Genomic DNA, 22,468 nt, shown 5'->3' with positions numbered 1-22,468 from the left:
AAAATCTGACATCTCTTGAGAAGTTACGCATAGAAGGGAGTCGTGCCAAGTCTCTGCCAGATCAACTTCAAGGCCTCACTGTCCTAAAGCATTTGTCTCTTAAGATGTTAACTGGATTGGAAGCTTTACAAGGAGTGGGTGGGCAACCTTTCGTCTCTTCAGTCGCTTAAAATTAGATCTTTTGACAATCTGAAGAATCTACCAACAGCAGCAGCAGCAATGAAACGCCTGTCCAAATTAACATTTCTAGAGATTGCTTTTTGTCCCCATCTCGAGAGAAGTTGTGCTGAGGGGACTGGCTCCGACTGGTGCAAGATTTCTCATAGTCCTAGTATCAAGTTCATTTGATTAACAGGTATTATCATGTTATGGAATTAACTTTATTTTCTGCGAATCATTTGATTACTTGTATAGGTGGATCTGCTGGACTGGAGATAGATGTTTGCTGCATTACATTTGGTAAAAATGGTTCATCTCTGTGATGTTTTAAGTGGTTTTTATATCTACTGCTTTTAGGGTAGGATATATTTTTTGTTTATAATAAAAAGGATGTATTTGGGGATTGGCCAGTTGGTCAGTGTTAGAGCCTAAGCAGTGAGTTTTGCCCTCTTAATTCTATTTTTGTTGTTATTATTATTATCAATAAAAATACTGAATGATGATGATAGCATAATTTCCAAAACTTTTTGTGTCTTGGGGCAAATTTGATGGCAGATGCACACTGTGACCAGTGGGTGTTGATTTGTTTGGTAAAAGCACAACACCAAACACAACTTGCATGTAAATTGTTCATTTTGCATGTAAAAACTATTCCCTAGAATGAATCAAGTCCGTCTACCTTCTGGGCATAGACCAAAAGTATGCTAAAAGGGGTCTTAGAGCAGGACATCAGAGATGAATGCAGAAAATGTCTCTGATTCAATGAATTATCTCATTGTAGTAGTATCCATCCACATTTTCTTGTCCACAAGGAAACCACTGCCTTAACAGAAGCCAGTGAAGCTAAAGCCAGCAGATTGTAAATGTAATGCTGCAATAAAAACAAATAGATAAATAAATAAAACTTTTTTGAAGTGATTTCTCATGCTAGTAAGATGATGCATTTTTCCTGTGAAAGCATAATTCTAACAGTAGACAGGTGATGATATAAAGGGAGGGATATAAAACAAGAGGCAACTAGATATGAATTTAAACCATCAGAAGCAATTCTTATGTTATGGAGTTGCATTGTACCTGCAAGACATTGCAGAACTGGTCACTTCAATTTTGAGACCATCTTGGGTTGTGAAGAAAGAGATATATATATATATATATAGAGAGAGAGAGAGAGTCCTTCTGCCATAACACAGTCTTGGATATAATCTCAAAGGACAACCTCAATAATGGAAAACTCTCAAATTCAAAGGAAATGGAAAATTAAAGCCTGCAACTGCAACAGAAATTAATTTTTGGTATAACTCGAGTCTCCAAGACGTCAAGGGCTGTGAATTCAAGGGTGTGCTTTAAGTAGGTTAATTAAGTTGATTTTGGAGATAAATTCGTCTTTTTTGTTTCTCTTGATTTTTGTTATCTAATTGAATTTATATAAAATTAGTTATAACTAAATTAAATTTAACCAAACAAACATAATTTTTAAATAAATTTTACATTAATAAATCAAATATATTTTATAAAAAAATCATTTTCATGTCTTTATTTTTAATAATATAAATCCTTTAATAAATTTCAATCAAATATAATATATAATATTGAACATTCAAATTCGATTGAAATGTGTATTCATTTTAAAGTATTAACCAGGCCATACGACTTGTTTATTCCAAATGGGTAGAAATTAAAGAGGATGGGTAGGATCATTTTTTATTATGGCAATTATTTTCCTTTTAATCGAATGACTTTAAAAAATCTAAAGATACAATACCTTCCAAGGATTATAGTAATAATACTTGCAAAAGGCTTATAAACGTACAATACGTTCAATATTCTCATATACAATCGTGCGCAAATTAGTGGCATCTGAAGGATTTTGCCATGAAGCCTATTTTCTCATTTGTGTGAAGAGTTCCGGAGGTTTCCCAGTTCCTCCTGTACTGCCACTGAAAGCTGAGAAGCCACCACTTCCTTGTTGGTTGCTGCCTGTGTTACCACTGAATGCTGAGAAACCACCAGCTCCCTGCTGGCTGTTGAAAGCCCCAAATCCACCACCTGACATATGCATAAGATATCAGCATTTGACCTTGACAAGCATTCAACCTAAACAGAAGAAAGTCAAATTGAAATAATGCTACCTGCTGCAGCAAATCCACCACCAGCACCTCCTGCAAACCCTCCACCACCTGAAGCCACACCACCAAATCCTCCGCCACCTGAAGCCACACCACCAAATCCCCCGCCACCTGAAGCCACACCACCAAATCCCCCGCCACCTGAAGCTACACCAGCAAATCCACCAAATCCCCCGGAGACCAAACTAGCGAAGCCACCGCCAGTAGCGGCAGCAGCAAACCCACCACCAGTGGCAGCACTTGAAAAGCCACCCATTGAACTGGCACTAGCAAAGCCACCAGTTAGACCAGCGCCAAACTGTCTCGACTGTCCAAAAGAACCAAGAACTGATCCTAGTGCTTGTTGTCCTGCTCCCATCTGCGCAGGCTGGGCAAATGCATTAGGTGCAGGGGCTTGAGCAACTGCATTAGCAGCATAACCACCAGAGAATGTACCCATATTTGATGGAGGAGACGGTTGTAAAGGCAATGGAGATTGAAAGCTAAATGATGCAGGCTTAAAGAGTTCTCCACTAGGTACAGTCATCGTGAACGAAGAGCTTGCTTGATTTGTTACTATATTACCAAATGGATTTGCTCTAGGAGCAGTTGAGGCAGGGGTTGATCCAAGACCAAAACTACCCAAACTAATTTCGTTTGTGCGGCTTGCCTCAGGAGCCTCCTCCTCCATTTCATCCTCTTCTGTCACTGCGAGATCCATGTTTGCATTCTTTCCACTTGCCATACTATCAGAAGCTAGTGGTGCCCCAAAAGTAGGCTGCACATTCAGTTGTATTCCAGATGCAGGACTTGCCATGCTGTTCAGACTGGACTGACTTCCAGACCCCAGCCCAGTTGATATTTCAGATGCAGGGACAGATGATACTGGAGTTTCAAGCTTCAAACTAAATGCAGGAGGTTCGGGCTGTGTCTTTGGAGCTGTTGTAGTAGTACCTGAGTTAAATTTGTCTGACAAAGGTTGCAGCTGAGATTTAGAAGGTTCTGATGTCAAAGGAGAAGTAGGACCAGTGGAAGGTGAAGTCTTGCCGGTAGGGGATTGAAGCCCTGGTTTATGAGAGATTGACACTGAAGGTGAAGGAGTTGGGCTATTAGGAAGTGAAGTATTGACTGTAGGAATTTGAGCCTCTGTTTTAACCGACTCCGATATTGATCGCAGGGCTGGATTCACAGGAGGTGGCATTTTGTCAGTAGCAGATTGAAGCTCTGTCTTACGAGACTCTGAAACTGCAGGTGGAGTATGCATGGGAAGCGGTGACTTGGGAGCCTGAAGAGAGAAGGAACCAGAAGGAAAAACTGGAGAAGAAACTGATGAAAAGGGTGTCATAAGAACTGTTTGAGTAGCATCAACTTTGTCTTTAGAATTGATCAAAGATATGCCAAATGATGAATTGATCACTGGAGATGAAGAAAATGAAAGAGGCATTGAGAATGCCTGAGAAGATGATGCTTTTTCACTAGGCTGGCTTCTGCTAGCTGCAACACTGAACTGCGGAACTGTTCCAGGATGGGAGGAAACCAATGGAGAAGCAGAAGTTAGCAAAGAAAATGAAGTCTCATTACTTATACTATGAGATTTGAGAAATGCACCTTTTGTATTTGTTGGTACATGACTCATAGTTGCCATCCTTGAATTTGCAAGTCCAGCCCCCTTTGCATTGCAATTAAGCATCTCATTTGATTTCATCAAAGTTGGTGCCTGTGCAGGTAATTCCATTGACACTGATGATTTTTTATGCAGATTAGTTTCAGATTGCTGAATTGACTTGCTCTCATGGGTCAGCAGAGAATCAGACTTCCCAGTAGAACCCGTACCACTTAATTCATCTGATGTAACAATGCCAGTTTCCCTGGAAAGAATTTGACCCGTTATGGGCAGTGCTTGGTATGGTGAAATTGATGGTAGTGCAGCACCACTACCCAACATAGGAGGCCTCAACCCTGTTGCTTGAGCCGTAGATTGAGATGGTGGCAGAGAGTCGCTAGCCCATCTAGATGGCGTTGGTTTTTTATCCAAAGCCTGTTTTTGGAATGTAAACTGAATTCCTGTTGAAGATAAATTGAAAAACACGGGTGTTCATGAGCTTATATTTCTTCATTTATTATAGGTAATGCATGAACATATATAAAGAACTTTTTGTCTGCAATTAATCATGGCTCACCTTTATTTCCAGATGGATACGTGAGGGTTGAAGGAGGTGTCAGGTCCTTTGGGTGATTGACTGCTGAGCTATCCACCACAGAATTGTCAAGTTGTTGCCTATCCATCAAGGATGATTTACTCACACTTGTCTTCTGAGTTTCTTGCAAAAGCACCCTCTTTACAGTTGTTTTTTTGGGCTCAAAACTAGCCCAGCTCTAGAGCAAGTTCATAAGAAATGGCATATGCATCAAGTTTAGCACAAGATCTATGAAGCACCAAATAAATGAGAAAAAAAAAATCACTCTTATCAAATCATCATTTGAACAAGGAATCATATTTAGAAGTTGGGACCAAAATCAGTAAGATGCAATCTGATTGGTTCAGCTCAAAGTGTTACTTCCATGTGTAGGACAAAATGCTAGAAACTAAAGGTTGCAGGGAGTTTGGGCCCAAAAATTGATGGGATACCTTCCAGAATGAATCTGGATAGAAGATTCAAGTGCTCAACTGTATATTATTATTTAGAAGACGATGGAAGATTACAAAAAGTAAATATTTTCATATTAAATCTAAACAATCAGGCATTGGCTGAAACATTCACCAACATCAATAACAGGGTGCACAAGCTGCAAATGCACAATATAAATGAAAAAATAATTAAATTATTCTAAGAATTAAGAAACTAAACACTGGTAAATGTAGATAAACTAAAAATTCTGGAGACTTTAGATATACTAGTTATAAATGTCGACTACAGATATAATCATTAAACCTCCAGCCAATGTAGATACTATTCTCACAAAAACGTAGACATAACCCGTAAAATGCCAAGATAACATGTGGATTTGTTAAGTTAACAAATAGACATCATTCAACTATATGAAGGTTGTAAATTATAGGAACAAAAAGATCCACGTCAGAGACCTTTTGCTACAAAATCAAGTACTTGTTCATGACTTGTCAATATATTTATCTTCATTAAAATTACCTTATCACACTATGATGTCAAATGGCATCATGTGGCATATAATGTCTTTGACATCCTTCTAACAAAATCAATTCACTTTCCTGTAGTACTATTATATTGATAAATAATGTTAAAGATAATATTTCAGCTGCATTGCCATTATAATGGGTTAAGCCTGATTATCAAAGAAACAGTCAACCAAAAAGCTTAAATGTGAAAGCTCAAGCTTATGGGCAAGATTTCTGCTTTGCAAGTAGGAAGGTATAACTATAGTTTTATGTGATCCTCTTTGCTAGCTCATGTCAATTTATATGTACAAAACAGATGTTGGTCACAGTAAAAGTATTAGGATAAAATAAGGCATTAGCATGTGAGGAACAACCTTAAATAATCCACGTCAAGGTTGCTAAACTATCTTCTCATATCTAGATTGGTGAAGGGCTCATATATCGGATTATAAAAATGTGATGCAACTAGATTTCTGAACACAACACTGCCAGGCAGCTTTAAAAAAAATTTTAAAAGAATTTTTATTTTTCTAAAATGTAGTCCAAAACCAGATGAAAGCGGAACCAAACTGGCTAGCCATGGTCTGTTTCCGCTTCCACCAAACCAGGGTCAGGGCTAGACAAGCAAGCTAATTTTGAAAACAAGCATCAATAAAGAACCAAGTAATAGGTTTACAAATTAAATAAACCCACAAAATAGACCAGAATCAGAAGCAACTTGAGAAGAAATTACCTGATCTAGCGAGTCCCTCCTTCTTCTTGCAGTTTCTGAATCAGAACTTTTCATAACACTTAACTGACGTCTTCTGGACTGAGATTTGTTAGACGCAGAACCAGAAAGTAGAAGTTTCATCGATGAGGAGGAATCGCCAACTTTTGTTGAATCCGGAGAGCTGAAAGTGGTCTCATAAGGGATTCCAATTGTCTCAAACAGTTCCTTCTTTATATTCTTTTGTTTCACAGGTGATTCTACACTCAGTACAGCCATTTGTTTCGACAGACATTCTGAAAGGTGTTCTGCAGCTGCTAGTTGTGAATTTGTCGTGTTATATAAACTATGCAGGGACTGAATTTGTCTGCAAAATTTTATTTTCAGAAGATTAAAAATCTTGACAAGCCAGTGTTCCCAGAAAACTAAATTTCTTTGTGCATCCACTTGACCACAAGTTCAGAAGACTTGTACAATTATGTTGAACATATTGCAGAACAAATAACCACCTGATGATATTCTTTCTTAAGCTATACTAATTAACAATTTGGTATCTTGCCGCATTTTCTGAACCTTACCAATATATGGCCAAAGATTAACAGAAAACATTAAGTACACATCTTATCTTTATTTACCTTGAAGGCCCATGTCGACTTTGAAATTCCCTCCGACCTTTAGGAACTCCGCCATTTTCATCAAACTTATGGAGTTCAAGGGTATTGAAGTGCCTCTCCAAATCAATTAACTGATTGGTCAGAACCTAATTGGAAATGAGATTAGCAATTAAATGAATGTCAAGCTCAAAATGGACTTACTCGTATGTTAAAATAACTAATGATCAACCTGATTCAATTTCAATATATGGCGTCTCTTTAGCTCAAATTCAGACCCCAACTTTTGGCGATTCCAAAGTTCCCAATAACGGCTATCAGAGGCTTGCTTGACAATACCATCCATATATATTTTCCTTGCCAAAACTGAAAGCCAGAGGAACAAGCAATTTGGGTAATGAAAACATTAGATTGCTCAAAAATTCGAATCATTAAATTACATTTGAGACAAGACAATACAATGCAAATTCAAGAAGTGAGTTGCAGAAGTCAAATGAGTAATGGTTAAGGATATCTATAACTTAAATAACATATATTTCTCATGCCACACCAACAAGCTGCATCAGTATTGCATGGCAATCATACAATGAATTACAAGCATCACTCAAATAAACTAAGCCTCGTCCGCCATAGCTTTTATTATGTCTCTTCCACTGTTTGGTTTTAATATGCCCGCTTCTCTTTTGATTTCTTGGCATTTGGGATAACAAATAGCAGAGCCAGAAATTTCTGACTTTGCATTTCTTTAGTCTTTTGTTGTTCTTAATTTTTTTAATAGAATTTCTATCTAATATCAGTTATTTTCACAAAGCATTCGGAGGCCATCTTTCCAATCTCAACTTCATGCGACAACCATGTTCAACGCTTTGCATTTCCCAAGCCAATGCATGTTAGATGTCAATGATAGAATTACACCATATGCCTAACATAGACAGCCTCGAGATACTTGAATGTCATTTTGAAAAATAAATAAAGACGACGGACCTCACACTATTAAACAATAAGCATAAGCTCCTTTTTTATCGTCCTCTTTTGCTCCGCCCAGAAGGTACATAATGCTTGTGATAACAATTTCAGCAACATCACAACCATGATTTAAAATCATGGTCGATTTCTCATAATAGGGAAACCAAAGCCCATCGAAGCATCAAGTTCCTATAGAAACTAACATCACAGCTTTGAGTATTAAATGAATGAAGCATGGTTAAAGCATTTAGTCCTTACACCAATATCATCATAATTCTGAAACAACATTTCCTAAGAATTGCTGAAGTTTCTTATAGTATGATAGATTTACTGGTCATGATAACATGCACTTACAAAACTGAAATACCTTGTACAGTTTTATCTAGAAGATGCTGGACTTCTCCAAGCTGTTCATCCATCATGCTCTGCAAACCAAGATTAAGACATCAAAAAACCTTGTACACAGTCGATAGTTCACCAACAAATATGATATAAGCAATGTGATATGCAAAGATCTAAGAAACATAAGAAGCAGCATCTATACTTCATAGCTGAGTGTCCCCGGTACCAGACAACAGATGCAATACTAATGAGAACACCGCATAAAAATCAGTGTTGTACAGATATGGGAAGTCCCAGATACTACACGACAAGTAACACTAGTTACTGACAGATACAGGAAGGAAAAGAAGAGAACAATTTTGAAGGTGAAAAAATTAGCACGCCATGCATGAATGTTCTCCAAGAATTGATACTAGTTATAAGAGTGAGCTTTTCTTGAATAAAGAGAAATCTGATCCAGATACAAAACGATCTCAGTTAACTCCAACTTTCATGAACTGAGTACATTAAATGAATGAAATTTCAAGCTTTTTGATATGATTGCACCAGATGCTCCCCTAGGAAAGAAGAACTAAATAGAGATAATTACAACATAAGTCCTCGAGGTTTAGTACCTTTATAATTTGGTCAAAACTTCTTCGAAAGTCAACCTTTTATTTGTGCTGGGACAGAATCCAACACTTAATCCTTCTATACCAAGTTGAAACCAAAAGAAGATAAGAAAAAAAAATTCTGCATTCTGGTAAACAGCACTGTTCTTTAAAAATCAATATCATCTGTAGATCCTTTTCTGTGCAAGATTCATCTGCAGAAACTTTATCTATAATATCCCTTCTAGACCACAAAGTGAAAAAAGAAAAAAGAAAATGCCATTTAAAAATCTGCAGGGTGACAGTTAATTTAATCAACCCTCAGGAATCAATAGGCCGCTTTTCAAGAATCTTTGATCAAGTTGCTAGTGGGTATTAAAAATCAGGACCTTTGAGTAACTTTTCATATCAGATTCAGGCTCCATAGAAAAAGTAATTTATGAAGTATTAGTGAAAGATATCTAACTGTCTTATCTTAAAGTTAGGGCTTCATTGGCTTAACATTAGTTTACTTGCACCAATTACTCTTAACATCTCCTGCTGTGATACATAGGCGACTTGTGCCACATTCCCTTCCTGTACAGATGCATATACACACGGTGCATGAAAGCGCACACAGCCACGTAGTAGGTCTTCATCACATTACCATGCAAATTACTAAATTTTATGTTCTCAAGATTTGTTGATCAGCAAGTTTGAGTGCTAGAAAGGTAGCCAATACCCCAAATGGCAAAATTATACATCTATGTGTTCAACACCACTATATGTGTTGAAAGAGTAGGCTGATTTTATCCAGGCTGTAGCCTTCTCCTTTTAAGTCAAGGCAATTGAGCCAATTCTTATGTGATAGGCGGGGTAGAAGCTTGATTCAGCCATCTCGTTTAAATATTTCTATTCGTAGAATTACCATACAATTTACATTGTACGAAAATAAAAAAATAATAAAAATGAAAATAAAATTTAAAATAAAGAACCCAACTATTCCATCTAATAGACTTGATATATGGAGCATATAGCAAGAAATCAGGAAGCGATAAAAAGTATATCAGACAATTTCATCTAATCACAGGAAACGAAAGAGGGCCAAAGAGATGATTAACAGTGAAAAATTAGGACTATTACCTTCCATGTTATGCATTTTTCAGAAAGAGTTTGCATGCGCTCCTCCAAAGCTTCAACTGAACCTCTTTGGGAAATAGTGCAGGCATCCTTGAAGCCCCCTGGTTCTTCAATACATTCCAAAAGTGAATCCAACTCTTTGGCCATTTCTTTAATCTGGATGAGAAATTTTACTCTTTTAAAGGACGTAGTGAGACAAGCAATTAAAGCTAAAAAAATCCCAAGAACAATAACCAACAACAGGAAAGGGGTGGATCACTAAATGGCAGGATCTTTGAATTGGTGACCGATAATATATCATTTCAAAATGGAAAATAGTTTCAGCCAGTAGGAATGGTAAATACATGTGAAACACTAAAGCAGAAAACACAAAGATTCTTGTGACTCGAATATATTCCAGGACAGCAATTAGAATAAATCTCCATGAACATTACCTCATAATCGAAGCCCTCAATGTTGTGAAGAAAAAATTTGATGCACAAACATTGGAATAAAAGAAATTGACCTCAATGCACTATGTCAAATAGAGAACTTTGAAAGTGCACATTACGAAGTACATAGGGAGTATGTTGGCATACATACATTGCCAAATTGTCTTGATAAATATGGCTCAGATTTCGATAGAGATGGAGCTTTGTGTGCATCCTTTGAAGAGTAAGGCCAACGGTTGCCAGACCTTCCCAGTGCAAGAGATTCCTGAGATGGCAACTGCGAGCTACGAATAGAAGGCAACAAATCAATCATCCCAGTCTTTGCTTTCTGGACGACAGTGTGGGTTGGTCTAACAGAAAAGTTGGCTGAAGGAGTATCACCAATATTACCCTTCAGATGAAAAGGTTTTCCAGCAAGGTTCAGAGGAACATTTGCCGCATCAACACTTAAACCAGTATTATCAGATTTATGCCCTTGAATTAAAGTAGAAGTTAAAGCTGAAGTTTTGCTATCAGAGCCCCCTGAACATATAACCTTTTCACTTGACCATGGCTGAGATGGCGCACCATGTAAACCAGGTGAACCAAATATAACTCGTGAGTCCTTAGGTAGGTTGGCACTTTTTTGTAAACCCTTACCGTTTACTTGGCTGGGGACTGGAGGAGCTTTCTCAAGAAAAGAAGCAGTACCAGGTCTGAATTCACTAAATATTTTGTTGTCTGTTTCAGTCAGATGCTTGACAAAATAATTCGGCCCCTCTGAGGGTGAATTCTTAGACTGTCCCAGGTTTGCACGTTGCTGCCCGAAAAACTGTACTTGTTGGCCATCTACACCTTGGTACATCTTTGTGGTAGAAGCTTTGTCTTGGCAATCAAATACAGAAGGTTTAGAGTTTAATACAGACTCCATCTCCTGTGCTTCAGAGGTAGCACCTTTATGGGGTTTTTGCTCTGTAATAAGTGCAGTCATTGAACTCCTGGTGTCACCAGAAGGCAGGTCTTTATTTGTTGAAAGTTCACTACCTTTAGAAACATCTGGCTCCCTTTTGCTCACATCATTCACTTGAAGACCCAAGGCCACCTGTTCCGGTCCAGATAGAATATTGGATTGAACACGTCCTGCAAGTGATTCCGGCAAAGAATCCTCTTCTTCATCATCAAGGGCTGAGTCAGCATCAGGTGGTAAGGTAGTTCCTGCAGCACTACAGAGAAAAAAAGAAAAAAAAATTGATACCACATACATGTATATATAGCATAGGAACGACAAAAATATATATATAGCAAAGGAATGATGAAAACAATACAGAAGTCAGCAAGCAGAAATTATCAGAATTCAAAAAGCATCTTAAACAATTACCTTGCTACATAAAACATAACAAGCTTCCCCTCAAGAGTAACACAGAAAAGAACACAAAATGGTGAAAGTTCTCTCTGTTCAAGACCAACTTCAACCTCAACTTTTGCATAGATGGAAACATTATCAACAGAAAACCCCATGATCAAATTATCATCGCCATTACCTGAAACAAGGTTCATTATTAGCCATTGGGTCCACAACCAAGCACAATAATAACTCAAACCAAAGAAGTAGCTAGAAACAGTAGCAAAAGTTGGAAATATAGCTCAAACAACAACAAAAATGACATACTATTTTAATTTCTTAAAGAACATTCTATAGTGAGTAAATTGTAAGATAATAACCCATTCAATGGTCATTAAACTAAATTATATAACAATATGATAAATAAACCAATAGCTTGATCTACCTGTCCTGCGATTAATCAAATAAAGTTTTATCGGGTCATAGGACACTTTGGATAGCCCCACAGAGACAAACTAGCCATCTTTGTTGCTCCTTTATATGAAGTATGGACATTATATGCATTTAGTGTTTTACTAGGAACTGATGAAGGTTATTTGTCTCATTGGCATAAACTGCATTAAAACAAGGTAATTATTTGGGGTATATCTGAGAAATCCCAGGTCTAGAATACAAGTTTAAGCACCTTGAAGCTCAATCCTCGGGATCCAAGTATCTCGATCAATATCAACAATTGCAGTTTCACTCATGCCATCCTCTACCGACCAACAAAGTAACAGAACATGCTGATCTGTATTCTTCCTGTTTGCTGTAATCGCAAGCCCACTGCAATTAAATGCAGAAAATAAAAAAGTCGACCAAGTTAGCCATAAACTAGGAAAGAACAGGAGATGCATAATAGTAAAGTCAGGAAGAAAGTAAGTTATGATTGATTTCTCGAATTCCCATTCATAAATCCACAATGTCCCTAACTAAAAGCACAAACGAAAGAAAATTTTGTCACAATTTCTTCAACTCTTAAAAGACGCTTGTATGACATTTTTAACACTTTAGAAAAATCTTGAAGAATAGAGGACAATAGATCCAAGAATTATATGTTGTTCAACTCAAGTCCTCACAATTAAAATTCAATTGTACAAAAATGATTCACGAAACAACAGTTGAAAGAAATAGAATTGTTAGCCAGCACCCAGGAGGAGAAGTGCTATCAAAAGTATGATTTATTATTTTTGGCTTTGGCTTAATATACTTTGCACCCATTTTTCTTTTTCAAATGAGCTATTTATCTTGTTAATAAAGCAAAAAAAAAAATCAACAAGCAATTTAACGTAATCTCCAGGGTTTCAAACCCTTAACCAAAACAACATACATATACGTCTCTAGTTTGTAACACTGTAAATTTGTAATGCTGAAAGTAAAAATTTCTTTATTTTCCATATGAAAATGTACAACCTATACAGGGACATGTCAATATAAGGAATTCAGTAAAATTGTATTCTATTTAACAAAATTCAGAGGTCAAAATCTCTTTAGACTGTAAAATTGAATTCATCTGGGGAAAAGTGTCCACTCCCACAGTTGCATGAAGAAGGACACAATACTCTGGATTGTACGGATGAAGGATACTATCAGAAATCAAATAGAAGCAAACAGCAAAAATCTATGAATTTTACTTCCAAACATGCAGTTGATCTGAAAGAAATTCAAAAAAAATCCAATAATACCATATGATCCATTCAAAATAGAGTGGGACAGTACGGTGAATTGAATGAAAAAAAAATAATAATAATAATAAGAATAATAATAACTAAGGCAAGGTTTATATGAACAGTTTAATCAAAAGAAAAATCATAGTTACAAATATAAAGTATTTATAAAATTTCAAAGAGATAAGGTCATCACCACATACCATTCATGTAAATAGCTCAAAAGTAAGTAAGGTCCATTTCCATAGGGCAGAATGTCATCAATTAGACCAGAAAATAAGTCATAGTAGGATAGCACATATGGCTCTGAAGAAGTCTGCAATAGAGGTTTGCAAAATCAACAGTCAAATAACTACTGTACAAACAAAATAACGGCAATTAATTAACTATTTTATCCTCATATTTGTTGAAATACATAACTAAAGAAATGTTGTCTAAGATGAATCCCCAATCAAATAAAACAAAAACAAGTGGACAGTGATGATGCTGATGATGATGATGACAAGGAGGAGGAGGAGGAGGAGGAGGAGGAAACGAGTAGGCTTTGCAACTTCCTGACTACAATATGGATACAGATTTAAATAATTTGTATAGAAGACATTTTGAGATTTGATACCTGCAATGCACATGAGATAAAAATATAAATGTATCCAATTCTGTAAGGACGAGTATGGCATGGAATTTACAGGTGAAGTCTGCTAGACCCAACAGTCTCACTGTTCCTTTATTTATACTGACAACAGATGTTTTCACAAATATTGTCACAATCTTAAACCGAGAATCAGTCTACTACTAATTATTTTCTAAGTAAATATCAAGCTAGTTAATGGTAAGAACCATGACAACCAGTTGGTTTTTAAAGTACAAACTACCAGGTTCCTACACAAAACCACAACCAGATCCTGAACAAGATTCTATTCAGCATTTTGCATTTTAATAATTCTAATGTCCCCAAAGATTATGCTGAGTATAATTGAGTATAAACTACGAGCAAGTCCTTGCATTTTTTATTTCATTCAGAACATGTTATTGACGTCAGTAAAAGCAAGTAAAATTATAAAAGGACTAATACTGATGTTGTGATAGTTTTAAATTTGACTAGAAACTGAAAACATACAAGTGTAGATGCACTTTTACAAATAAATTCACCAGAGCAGTAACTAGCCACAAATAGCAAAGTGGAAACATGGTCATAGTAATGATAAAATTTAACTCTTCAAGTCTAGTGCAACAAAAGAAACACTAACATCAGTAATTTTGCCATCTTTGCTCCTGATAACTTGAACAAGGTAATTTTCTTCCTTTCCATCTGCAGTTTGTTGAAAGCATCCAACAACAATGCTATCAGGACGCACCCACCTGATAGAATCCACTGGTGCAGTTATTCAAGAAATATCTTAGTTTCGAAAGTTAACAGCAGAAAAGAGATTCCAAAGACTATAGAATAACAAAAGTGTTCACCTTCTATAAATAGAGGGAAAAAATCAAGCAGATAGCTTGGACCAGGAGACTTCTTTTTTCGCTTTGCCATTTATCATTAACTACAAGATTCTCTTACTATCACAGAGTTGGAGCCTTCTTGGTGCCTTTTATTAATACTACCTTTTATGGGAGTATCAAGAACTTAATTGGACTATGCAGCTTCATATAAGGATTCACCAAAAGCAATTCACAGCAAATACAAACAACTGATTTCAAAATTACTAATATAGATCAAGCCAGTGTCTAAGAATTCCAAACGGCCAATCAAGCTTAAAACTAAAATGCAACAGAATCAGTTCCAACAAATTAAGAATTAAAAGTTTCCCCTAATAAGTTCTGAAACCTTTGCCAAAGCAAACCAAGAGCAAATGGTAACAAAGAAGAAGATAAATCCAGCTTTGATCAAGACAATATCTAACTTTTTATCACTTCATACTGATGCTGTCAATCTACAGTTCCCAGATGCCTCTACAAGGAGTTTTGCTGATGTCCTAATCACCAAATACCATATTCCACATAATCAAAACCAAAACCCCAAATCCTGGTTTTGATTTAATAACCCAGAAAGCAGTCTCAAAGAAATTAGAAAAATAGATATAGAGTCCTATAACTAGAAGGAAAAAATGCTACCGATATATATAAATAACAAGCAGAACTTTCTTCCCTCAAAATGAAGTACCTTTAACACTGCAGCTGTCATCAGAATCAGCAATCCAAGACTTGAAGGGCAAGGAAAGACGCAATCTTTCCTTGAAATTAGAAGACAAAATATGGAGAATATGCGCTTTAGCCACAGCTAAATATGTTCCTTTTAAACTCCATTCAACTATCAAGAAGAAAAAGTCAAAGTAAGCAAGAGATAGATGTAACTTGGACATCGCTCATTTCACAATATTAAAAAAATAGAAAAATTAGGCACAGTGAGTGAAAATTCAGTAGAGAAATGCTGAATATATAAGAAATGAGAGAGAGACAAAAAGCATACCAGCATCTACGTCGTCCATTACAAGTTTAAGAGGAGAATCAAGAACAGCAGCATGATATAGGTTACCATGGTTAGAAAGAAGAAGGTAAGAAGAATCTGATCTCCTTCTCCATTTGAAATCCTTAACAAAAGAAGTTGGTTCGCTCAATGAACAAGAGAAAAATGGCTTTACTTCCTGCAGAAGGGCATTGGCTAAAATGAGAATAAAAGTAAAAGATGACATGACTAATAAATGAAAAAAGAGCAGGAGATACCTTATTGAGAAGAGAATCAACGAGAAAGAAATGAAGATGAGCAGCAACGGTAACGACAAGAGTAGAAGAATCAAAAGAGAGGGAAAGAATGTGAGGTTTGCCAATGGGAACATCAGCAATACTCAAATCTTGTATACAAGGAGAAGTTCCCTTAATCTCCTCAGCTGCATCCATAACATCCTTGGTTCTGGCAACATAAAATCCTAAAACAACAAACATTTTTATTTATTTATTTATTAGACAACTTCAAGAAAAAGAAAAAGGAAAAAGGAAGAAAGAAGAAAGCAGAAGTACCTGAAGAATGAACAAGAAAGATGAGGCCGTGTTGCGGGGAGACGGCCAGAGGAGAAGAGGGAGGGGACTGTAAATCGAAAAGAGGAGACTCTGACTGGTCGTTGAGGATGGGAATGGGTTTCCCGATCCTATTGAAGAAGTAATCTCCGGAATCCACACGGTCACCTTCAACATCTTGTTCTATTTCTATCTTTCTTGCTTGTATTAAGCTTTCTTCATCTTCTGCTCCCATCTTTTTCTTTCCTTTCCTTTCAAACTAACAATTCTGGAATAAAGCCCTAGAATCCGAAGCAATATCAATGTGTCGTTAGGCGGGAAGAGTTACAGTAGCCCTAGAGTAGAGCCCTCTACAATCACCTGTGCCTGTGACGATGCTTTTGAAAAAATTGGCACCCAAGACGACGCCACTTACCACTCACTTCCTGGAGTATGTTTTAAAACCCGGGTCCGTACTTGAGCCGGTCTGGTAAGAGATCCAAGTCATAGATTGAATCGGTTTCGAAAATATATAGAACTAGATACCTAACCGCACCATGCCAAGGGCATCTATTACTTATATTTTTTATAATTAGTTTTTACATATTTAATGTTATTTAACACCTAAACATATAGCATAAAACATAGAAATTTAGTCGTTAAAATATTAATAAGTGCAATGTGGTTTAACAGCATTTAGCATAAAAAGTATATTACGTCGTGTTACGACTAAACAAATTACAATATAAAAAATAAATTATCTAAGAAGCACTTCAAATAATATATCACAAATGTTAACCGTAGAATTATATTTGCAGTGTTCAATTAATGTCAATATTATCTGCTAGCAATTCAGAAAATATTAATATATAAAAATATCATATAAATCTTTTTGCTTTTTAGAACTAATCGGCTTTATGCAGAGTCGATCGGTTCTGCACAATGCCGATTAATAATATTTTATGATTCAACGTCGTTTTATGTTTTTTTTTATTATTAAACGTCCAAAATGAATTTCTAGAAAGTCTTTTATGATAATTATCAAGATTTTAAAGATTCTAATTAGATATTATTGACTGATATTAAAAAAAATCTTTTAAAAACTTAAGATTTATCGTTCTATTTCCTAATATAACTTTATATATACATCATTAACTCATAGGTCTAGGTGTGATAGCGGTTTCGGAGGTGCACTCAAGTGTTTTTTAGCGACTATGGCACTACAAGGCTTTTCAACCTATTCGGGAACATGCAACTAGTCATAAAGACTAGCATAGAGATGAAAGTCGCCACCTTATAGAATTAAAGACAAAGATACACAAATAAGGAAGTTATCTTCCAAATCCATCTCTGGATTTGTGGTGTAAACTTCCTTATAGAATCAAAAAATGTCGCTCATTAGGGTAAAAGTGTCCTAGTGAATTACCCGGGTGGCGACTCTGATCTCCGCGCTAGTCTCTATGACTAGTTAGCGTATTCCCAATTAGGTTAAAAAGCCTTCTCGTAGTCGCTAAAGACACTTGGATGCACGCTTGAAAGCTACCACCCATAGTGGCGACTCCGCTGGGGATAAGAGAAGTTGATTTCGTGTATCTTTGTTTTTAATTTTATTATTTAGTGAGTGATTCTTGCATCACTATACCATAGAGGCTATCCAATGTGCACTTTGGTTCCTATAACCTCAATGGTATTAGTTAGCGGTTCTTTGGTTCCACTCGAATCTTAAAATTACAACATTGGATAACCATCACTCACAAGTAATGAGTATATCTCTTTCGTCACATGGACCCTTGAGTGAGGTGACAAGTCAAGGAAGAACACTTTTTACTTGTAGGAGCCTTTTGATCTTACCTAAGACTCAACTCACGGTAGCGACAGTAGTGATCTCCCCTAAAAACTCTATTGCTTGCTATTTGAGACGTATCTCCTTACAAGTACGCAAAGCCCACATATTGGAAAGCCTTGGCCCAAGAGCATGTGGAATCAAGCTCCAAATCCAAAAAAGGCAGGCTTTGTACTTATATTGGGAAATATTGCCTTGTCTGTTTTATCTGCTTTGAGAGCTTATAGCATGTGCGTCGGGCCTACTATCTCATGTTAATAGAAAACCCATATACCCAAAATCCTAGGGAATAAAAACTCACCATGAACCTTATGCGAGAATAATAAGATTGGAATGATGAATTGTATATTAATGTGTACGTGTGTGGGAAGCGATTTCGAGCATGCACCCAAGTGTCTTTAGCGACTACCAAGACTTTTCAAGTTCGAGGGTCAAAATAATGGATTTTACAAGTTTAAGGACTTAATTGTAAACTTATTAAAAAAATTTATATATAGAGTCAGTCGGCTCTCCACAAAGTCGATTGGCTTATCATAGAGCCAATTGGCTCTACATAGAGCCGACCAGTTATACACAATGCCGATTAGGGTTTTATCGCTTTGACGTCATTTTTTTTCTAACAGTTTTACATCCAGATATAGATTCTGAAGATATTTGACGATAATCATGAATTTTAATGATATTTATTCAAATTTTAAGAAATAATATTGGATATTTATCAATTTTTTTGAAAAGCTGAAGATTATTTATTCCTCTAGGTTTTCATTTGAAAACCTACATTTTTAAATAGAAAGTGATGGCCTAGGGTTAGGGCTAACAACAATAATGAGAGAGAATAGCAACAGAAGCTAATATCGATTAGAATATGGTGAGAAAAAAAAAGAGAAAAAGACTTAATTCAGAAGGATTTTGATTACTAAGAAAGAGGAGCACTAAGACAGAATTGAGATTTGGGAACTCTTTTGAAGATGATAAAAGTTTATTAGGGTTATATGGATAATTTGTCATCTTGTTTATTGTGTTTTCAGCTTTTTTAGAGTTTGTATAACTTTTAGGGGTTTTTTGTTCAATTTGACGTCATTTGTTATTTTTATTTATTTTTATTTTGTTCCTTTTATATTCTAATCATTTTTTACATTATGTGCATGTTAAAATCGGTTCTGGTACGTGAAGAGTACACAGAAAATTGCAAAAATCAGCTTGGATGCCCAGAGTCGATCAGCTCTACATTGAGCTGATAGACTCTATGCCTATAGCTGATCCGCTCTGCACTCCTTCACCCTATTATTTTGGTATTTTGAGAGTTTTTTATGTACAATTGTTGATCTTGTGTACTGTAGCTAGGTTTTATGGCTTTTTTTGTATTTTTAGTTATAAGGCGGGTTGTAATAGTTAAATTTATCTTTCTATACTTTATTTTTCTTTATTTCTTGGTTTAATGTATGTTAAATAATTGTAACATGACTGCCTAATTAAAAAATAGATATATAGACTTTATGTTAAAATTAGACCCAATATGAAAACTGTAGTCCAATAGGGTAATCAATATTAATCGAGCTTAAGTTCTAAAATCATAGTAGACTTAGTGAGCTTTATCATATTTTAGTTAGGATTGAGCTATATTAGAATTAGGTTCATACAAAATGGGCCTTACCAAAATATGTAATCTATCTAGGATTAAAGGCTTGGTAAAATATAACTTCTAATTGGGTCATACTAGAAAAGACTCGTATATAATTAACTAGCAAGCTAGATTAACAACTTTAATATGTGCTAGGCTTAATCAAAATGGGTTAGACCTATATAAATTATGTGTTATTTGGTATAACTGTGTATGAACTGCTGTGCTTAGAGAATGATTTGTTAAATAATAAAATTAAAAACTAATATAAACAAATAAGAAAATTAGCTTTCAGATTCATCTCTAGATCTGTGGCGTAAGCTTCCTTATAGAATCTGAAAAATGTCACTCATTAGTAAAAGTGTCACGATGATTACTCGGGTGACGACTCCATCTCCGCACTAGTCATAGTGACTAGTTAGCGTATTCCTGATTGTGTGTCTAGCGACTCTGTGAGGATTCTAGGGTATAAATACCACCTCAAATGGTCTTAGATGGTTGATCAACAACCTTCTTGAGTCAATATTTACTGTGTTTAAATTTCTACACGTCTTGCAATTAATTTCTTGTAAATTAAATGATTTTACTTTTATTGCTCTTATGAATGTTAGTGAAAACACTTAGGTTGGGTTTGAGAGTTAGCCTAAGTAAAACTCTTGAAAGAGTTGTATGTTAGCCAAAAAAAAAAAAATAATAGTTGTAAGGTTAGTGTGAGCCAAAATACTAAGTTGGGAGTGAATTTAGAAAAACTTCTTTGTATTTGTGGAAGTGATAGTGGAATGCCCAATTGGAGACTGGAGTGGACGTAGGGTTTGTTAACGCCTAAACCACTATGAATCTTTTGTGGTTTCTCTTTTTTCCTATCTTTAATCTTTTTAATAAAATTTTAGTTTACCATTTCTTTTACTTCACCAATTCAACTCCCTTCTTAGTTCATATAGAGCAACACAAAATTCAACAATCTTCTTAAAATAAAAATCAATAATATGTGAGATATTATTGACTCTTGTTACATGATAAGAAAAGTGTCATTTTGGACAAGTGATCAACAACCGCACCTAGTTGCAAGACAATCCAATAATAAATTAATACTCACATTTCCTCAGGATGCTTATAAACTAGTATTTTACTTCAGTATTAAAAATATGGCAAATTCTTTGCCTTCTAATATGACATTCAACATCTCAAGGTATATGAGACAGACATAAATTTCTTAAATAAGCTTGAGCGTTTTTTAATGATCAAAATACCAAGCCAACCTATTACCAAGTCATTCAGTTAATGTTATCTCACATAAAGAACCCTAAGAACACAAATAATGCATTTCTGAAAAATAAATTATCATCTTGAAGGTGGAATTCCCATTAAAGACCATTACTATATTGTTTCCATATTTTTTCAAGATCTAGATGTATTTGTATATAGAACATTCAAAACTTTAAATCTGACAATCTTTAGTTAAAAGAGTACAAAATAACATCATATAAATGAGGAGTGGATCATATGTCATGTTTACAAAAAAAAAAATATTATGTCAATAAATAAATATGCCACGCGAGTGAAAAGTATGCCGTAACAATGCTAATGCCAGTAGACATTGATGGTATTATGTAATATATTGAATTTTGCCTATGAAAAGTACGTATATAAAATTAAAATTTAAGTATTTAAACTTAAAAAAATACAAGTGTTTTATTTAAATATAGGCTTAATTATCAATTAATCTTGAACTTTACATTTTCTAAGAATTATATCTAATTGTTGCAAAATTTGAAAATAAATACTTATTATTTCAGTTTACTTTAAAAATACTTTATAATGACAATTTGTATTATTTTATAGCGAGGAAGATGGCTTAATAAATTGGTTGTGCTTACTAAAAGAAAAATCTTGTGAGTCAACAAAAAGCTTGATGCATTTAGATGCATGATATGTGAAAAATACACATATATAAAAATTCTAATGAATATACTAATCAATCTGGAACAAACTTTTTTATTAAGTCACAAATTTTTATTTTTATGTAAGCACTGTCTATTTGTTACGTCATTTTTTTCACCATTAAATTATAAAAATTGTCATCGAAAGTATCTTTTATTTTTAAGATTATGAAATTATTAGATAATATTATTAAAAATATAAAATTTATGATTTAATTGATAATCAAGCCTTAAATATTTGAAATTGTTTGTCATTTTCTGAATTTTTGTTTTATTTAGGAATATAAAGAGAAGGACATCAAATTTTATAGAAATGAAAGTTTAAGGTGATAAAGAGGAACTTAGTTTAAATTGAAAGGACTTGAGGTGAAAGTTTGTTGGCAATTAATGGTGTGCGTAATTATTACCTAAATTTTTAATTTTATAAATTTTAACAATATTATTTAATCATTTTAAAATCTTTTTTAATAATCTTTTTAAAATTTTATTATGTGAAAAATAATATAAAAATTTTACTTATTAAAAATAAATAATAAACTAATAAAAATTTATTATATTTATATATATATATATATATATATATATATAATCGTAATAATAAGTCTGGAGTGGAATTTTATTTATTTATAATTATTATTTTTTAGTAAATATAATCATTTTGTCATATTAATTTTTATTATAAAATTCTAAAAGTTAGAATTAAAATTTTTTAAAAATAAATTTAAAATATAATATTTTATTTAATTTCTAAAATTTTTTGATAAAATTATTAAAAATATAAAATTAATATTTAAATTAGTAATTAGACTTTACCAGTGTTATTATAGCTACGGTCAATAAATGAATTAAAAAGTAAAGTAATAGGTAGGAAGCGCATA

General features: G+C 34.7%; 1 protein-coding gene across 2 annotated transcripts; it reads right to left on the bottom strand.

Moving 5' to 3' along the window:
- Positions 1–1,860: 1,860 nt before the first annotated feature.
- Positions 1,861–16,683, bottom strand: LOC8282148 (nuclear pore complex protein NUP214). 2 transcript variants are annotated; one of them, XM_015721928.3, is made up of 18 exons: positions 16,211–16,683; positions 15,917–16,119; positions 15,663–15,837; positions 15,357–15,503; positions 14,443–14,567; positions 13,399–13,511; positions 12,175–12,314; positions 11,526–11,688; positions 10,320–11,370; positions 9,741–9,893; positions 8,054–8,111; positions 6,953–7,086; positions 6,745–6,869; positions 6,134–6,476; positions 4,445–4,640; positions 3,873–4,328; positions 2,289–3,779; positions 1,861–2,205 (listed from the first exon to the last, which is right to left on the bottom strand). In XM_015721928.3, the coding sequence occupies exons 1-18, from the start codon at positions 16,440–16,442 to the stop codon at positions 2,039–2,041; spliced, it is 5,472 nt and encodes a 1,823-aa protein (XP_015577414.2). In that variant the 5' UTR covers positions 16,443–16,683; the 3' UTR covers positions 1,861–2,038. The 2 variants fall into 2 exon arrangements, with proteins under 2 accessions (XP_015577414.2, XP_048234971.1); XM_048379014.1 differs by lacking the exons at positions 15,357–15,503; positions 15,663–15,837; positions 15,917–16,119; positions 16,211–16,683 and adding an exon at positions 14,657–15,097.
- Positions 16,684–22,468: the final 5,785 nt, after the last annotated feature.

Source organism: Ricinus communis, chromosome 9, assembly GCF_019578655.1.
Source record: "Ricinus communis isolate WT05 ecotype wild-type chromosome 9, ASM1957865v1, whole genome shotgun sequence".
Classification (NCBI taxonomy): Eukaryota; Viridiplantae; Streptophyta; class Magnoliopsida; order Malpighiales; family Euphorbiaceae; genus Ricinus; species Ricinus communis.
This window is presented reverse-complemented; position numbering and strand designations above follow the sequence as displayed.

Excerpts from the sequence above, each read along its gene's own strand:
- LOC8282148 (XM_015721928.3), bottom strand. The coding sequence starts at position 16,442 with ATGGGAGCAGAAGATGAAGAAAGCTTAATACAAGCAAGAAAGATAGAA. Across the intron at positions 15,504-15,662 it reads AATGGACGACGTAGATGCTG|TTGAATGGAGTTTAAAAGGA; the intron begins GTATGCTTTTTG and ends TCTTCTTGATAG. Across the intron at positions 8,112-9,740 it reads AAAAATGCATAACATGGAAG|AGCATGATGGATGAACAGCT; the intron begins GTAATAGTCCTA and ends CTTGGTTTGCAG.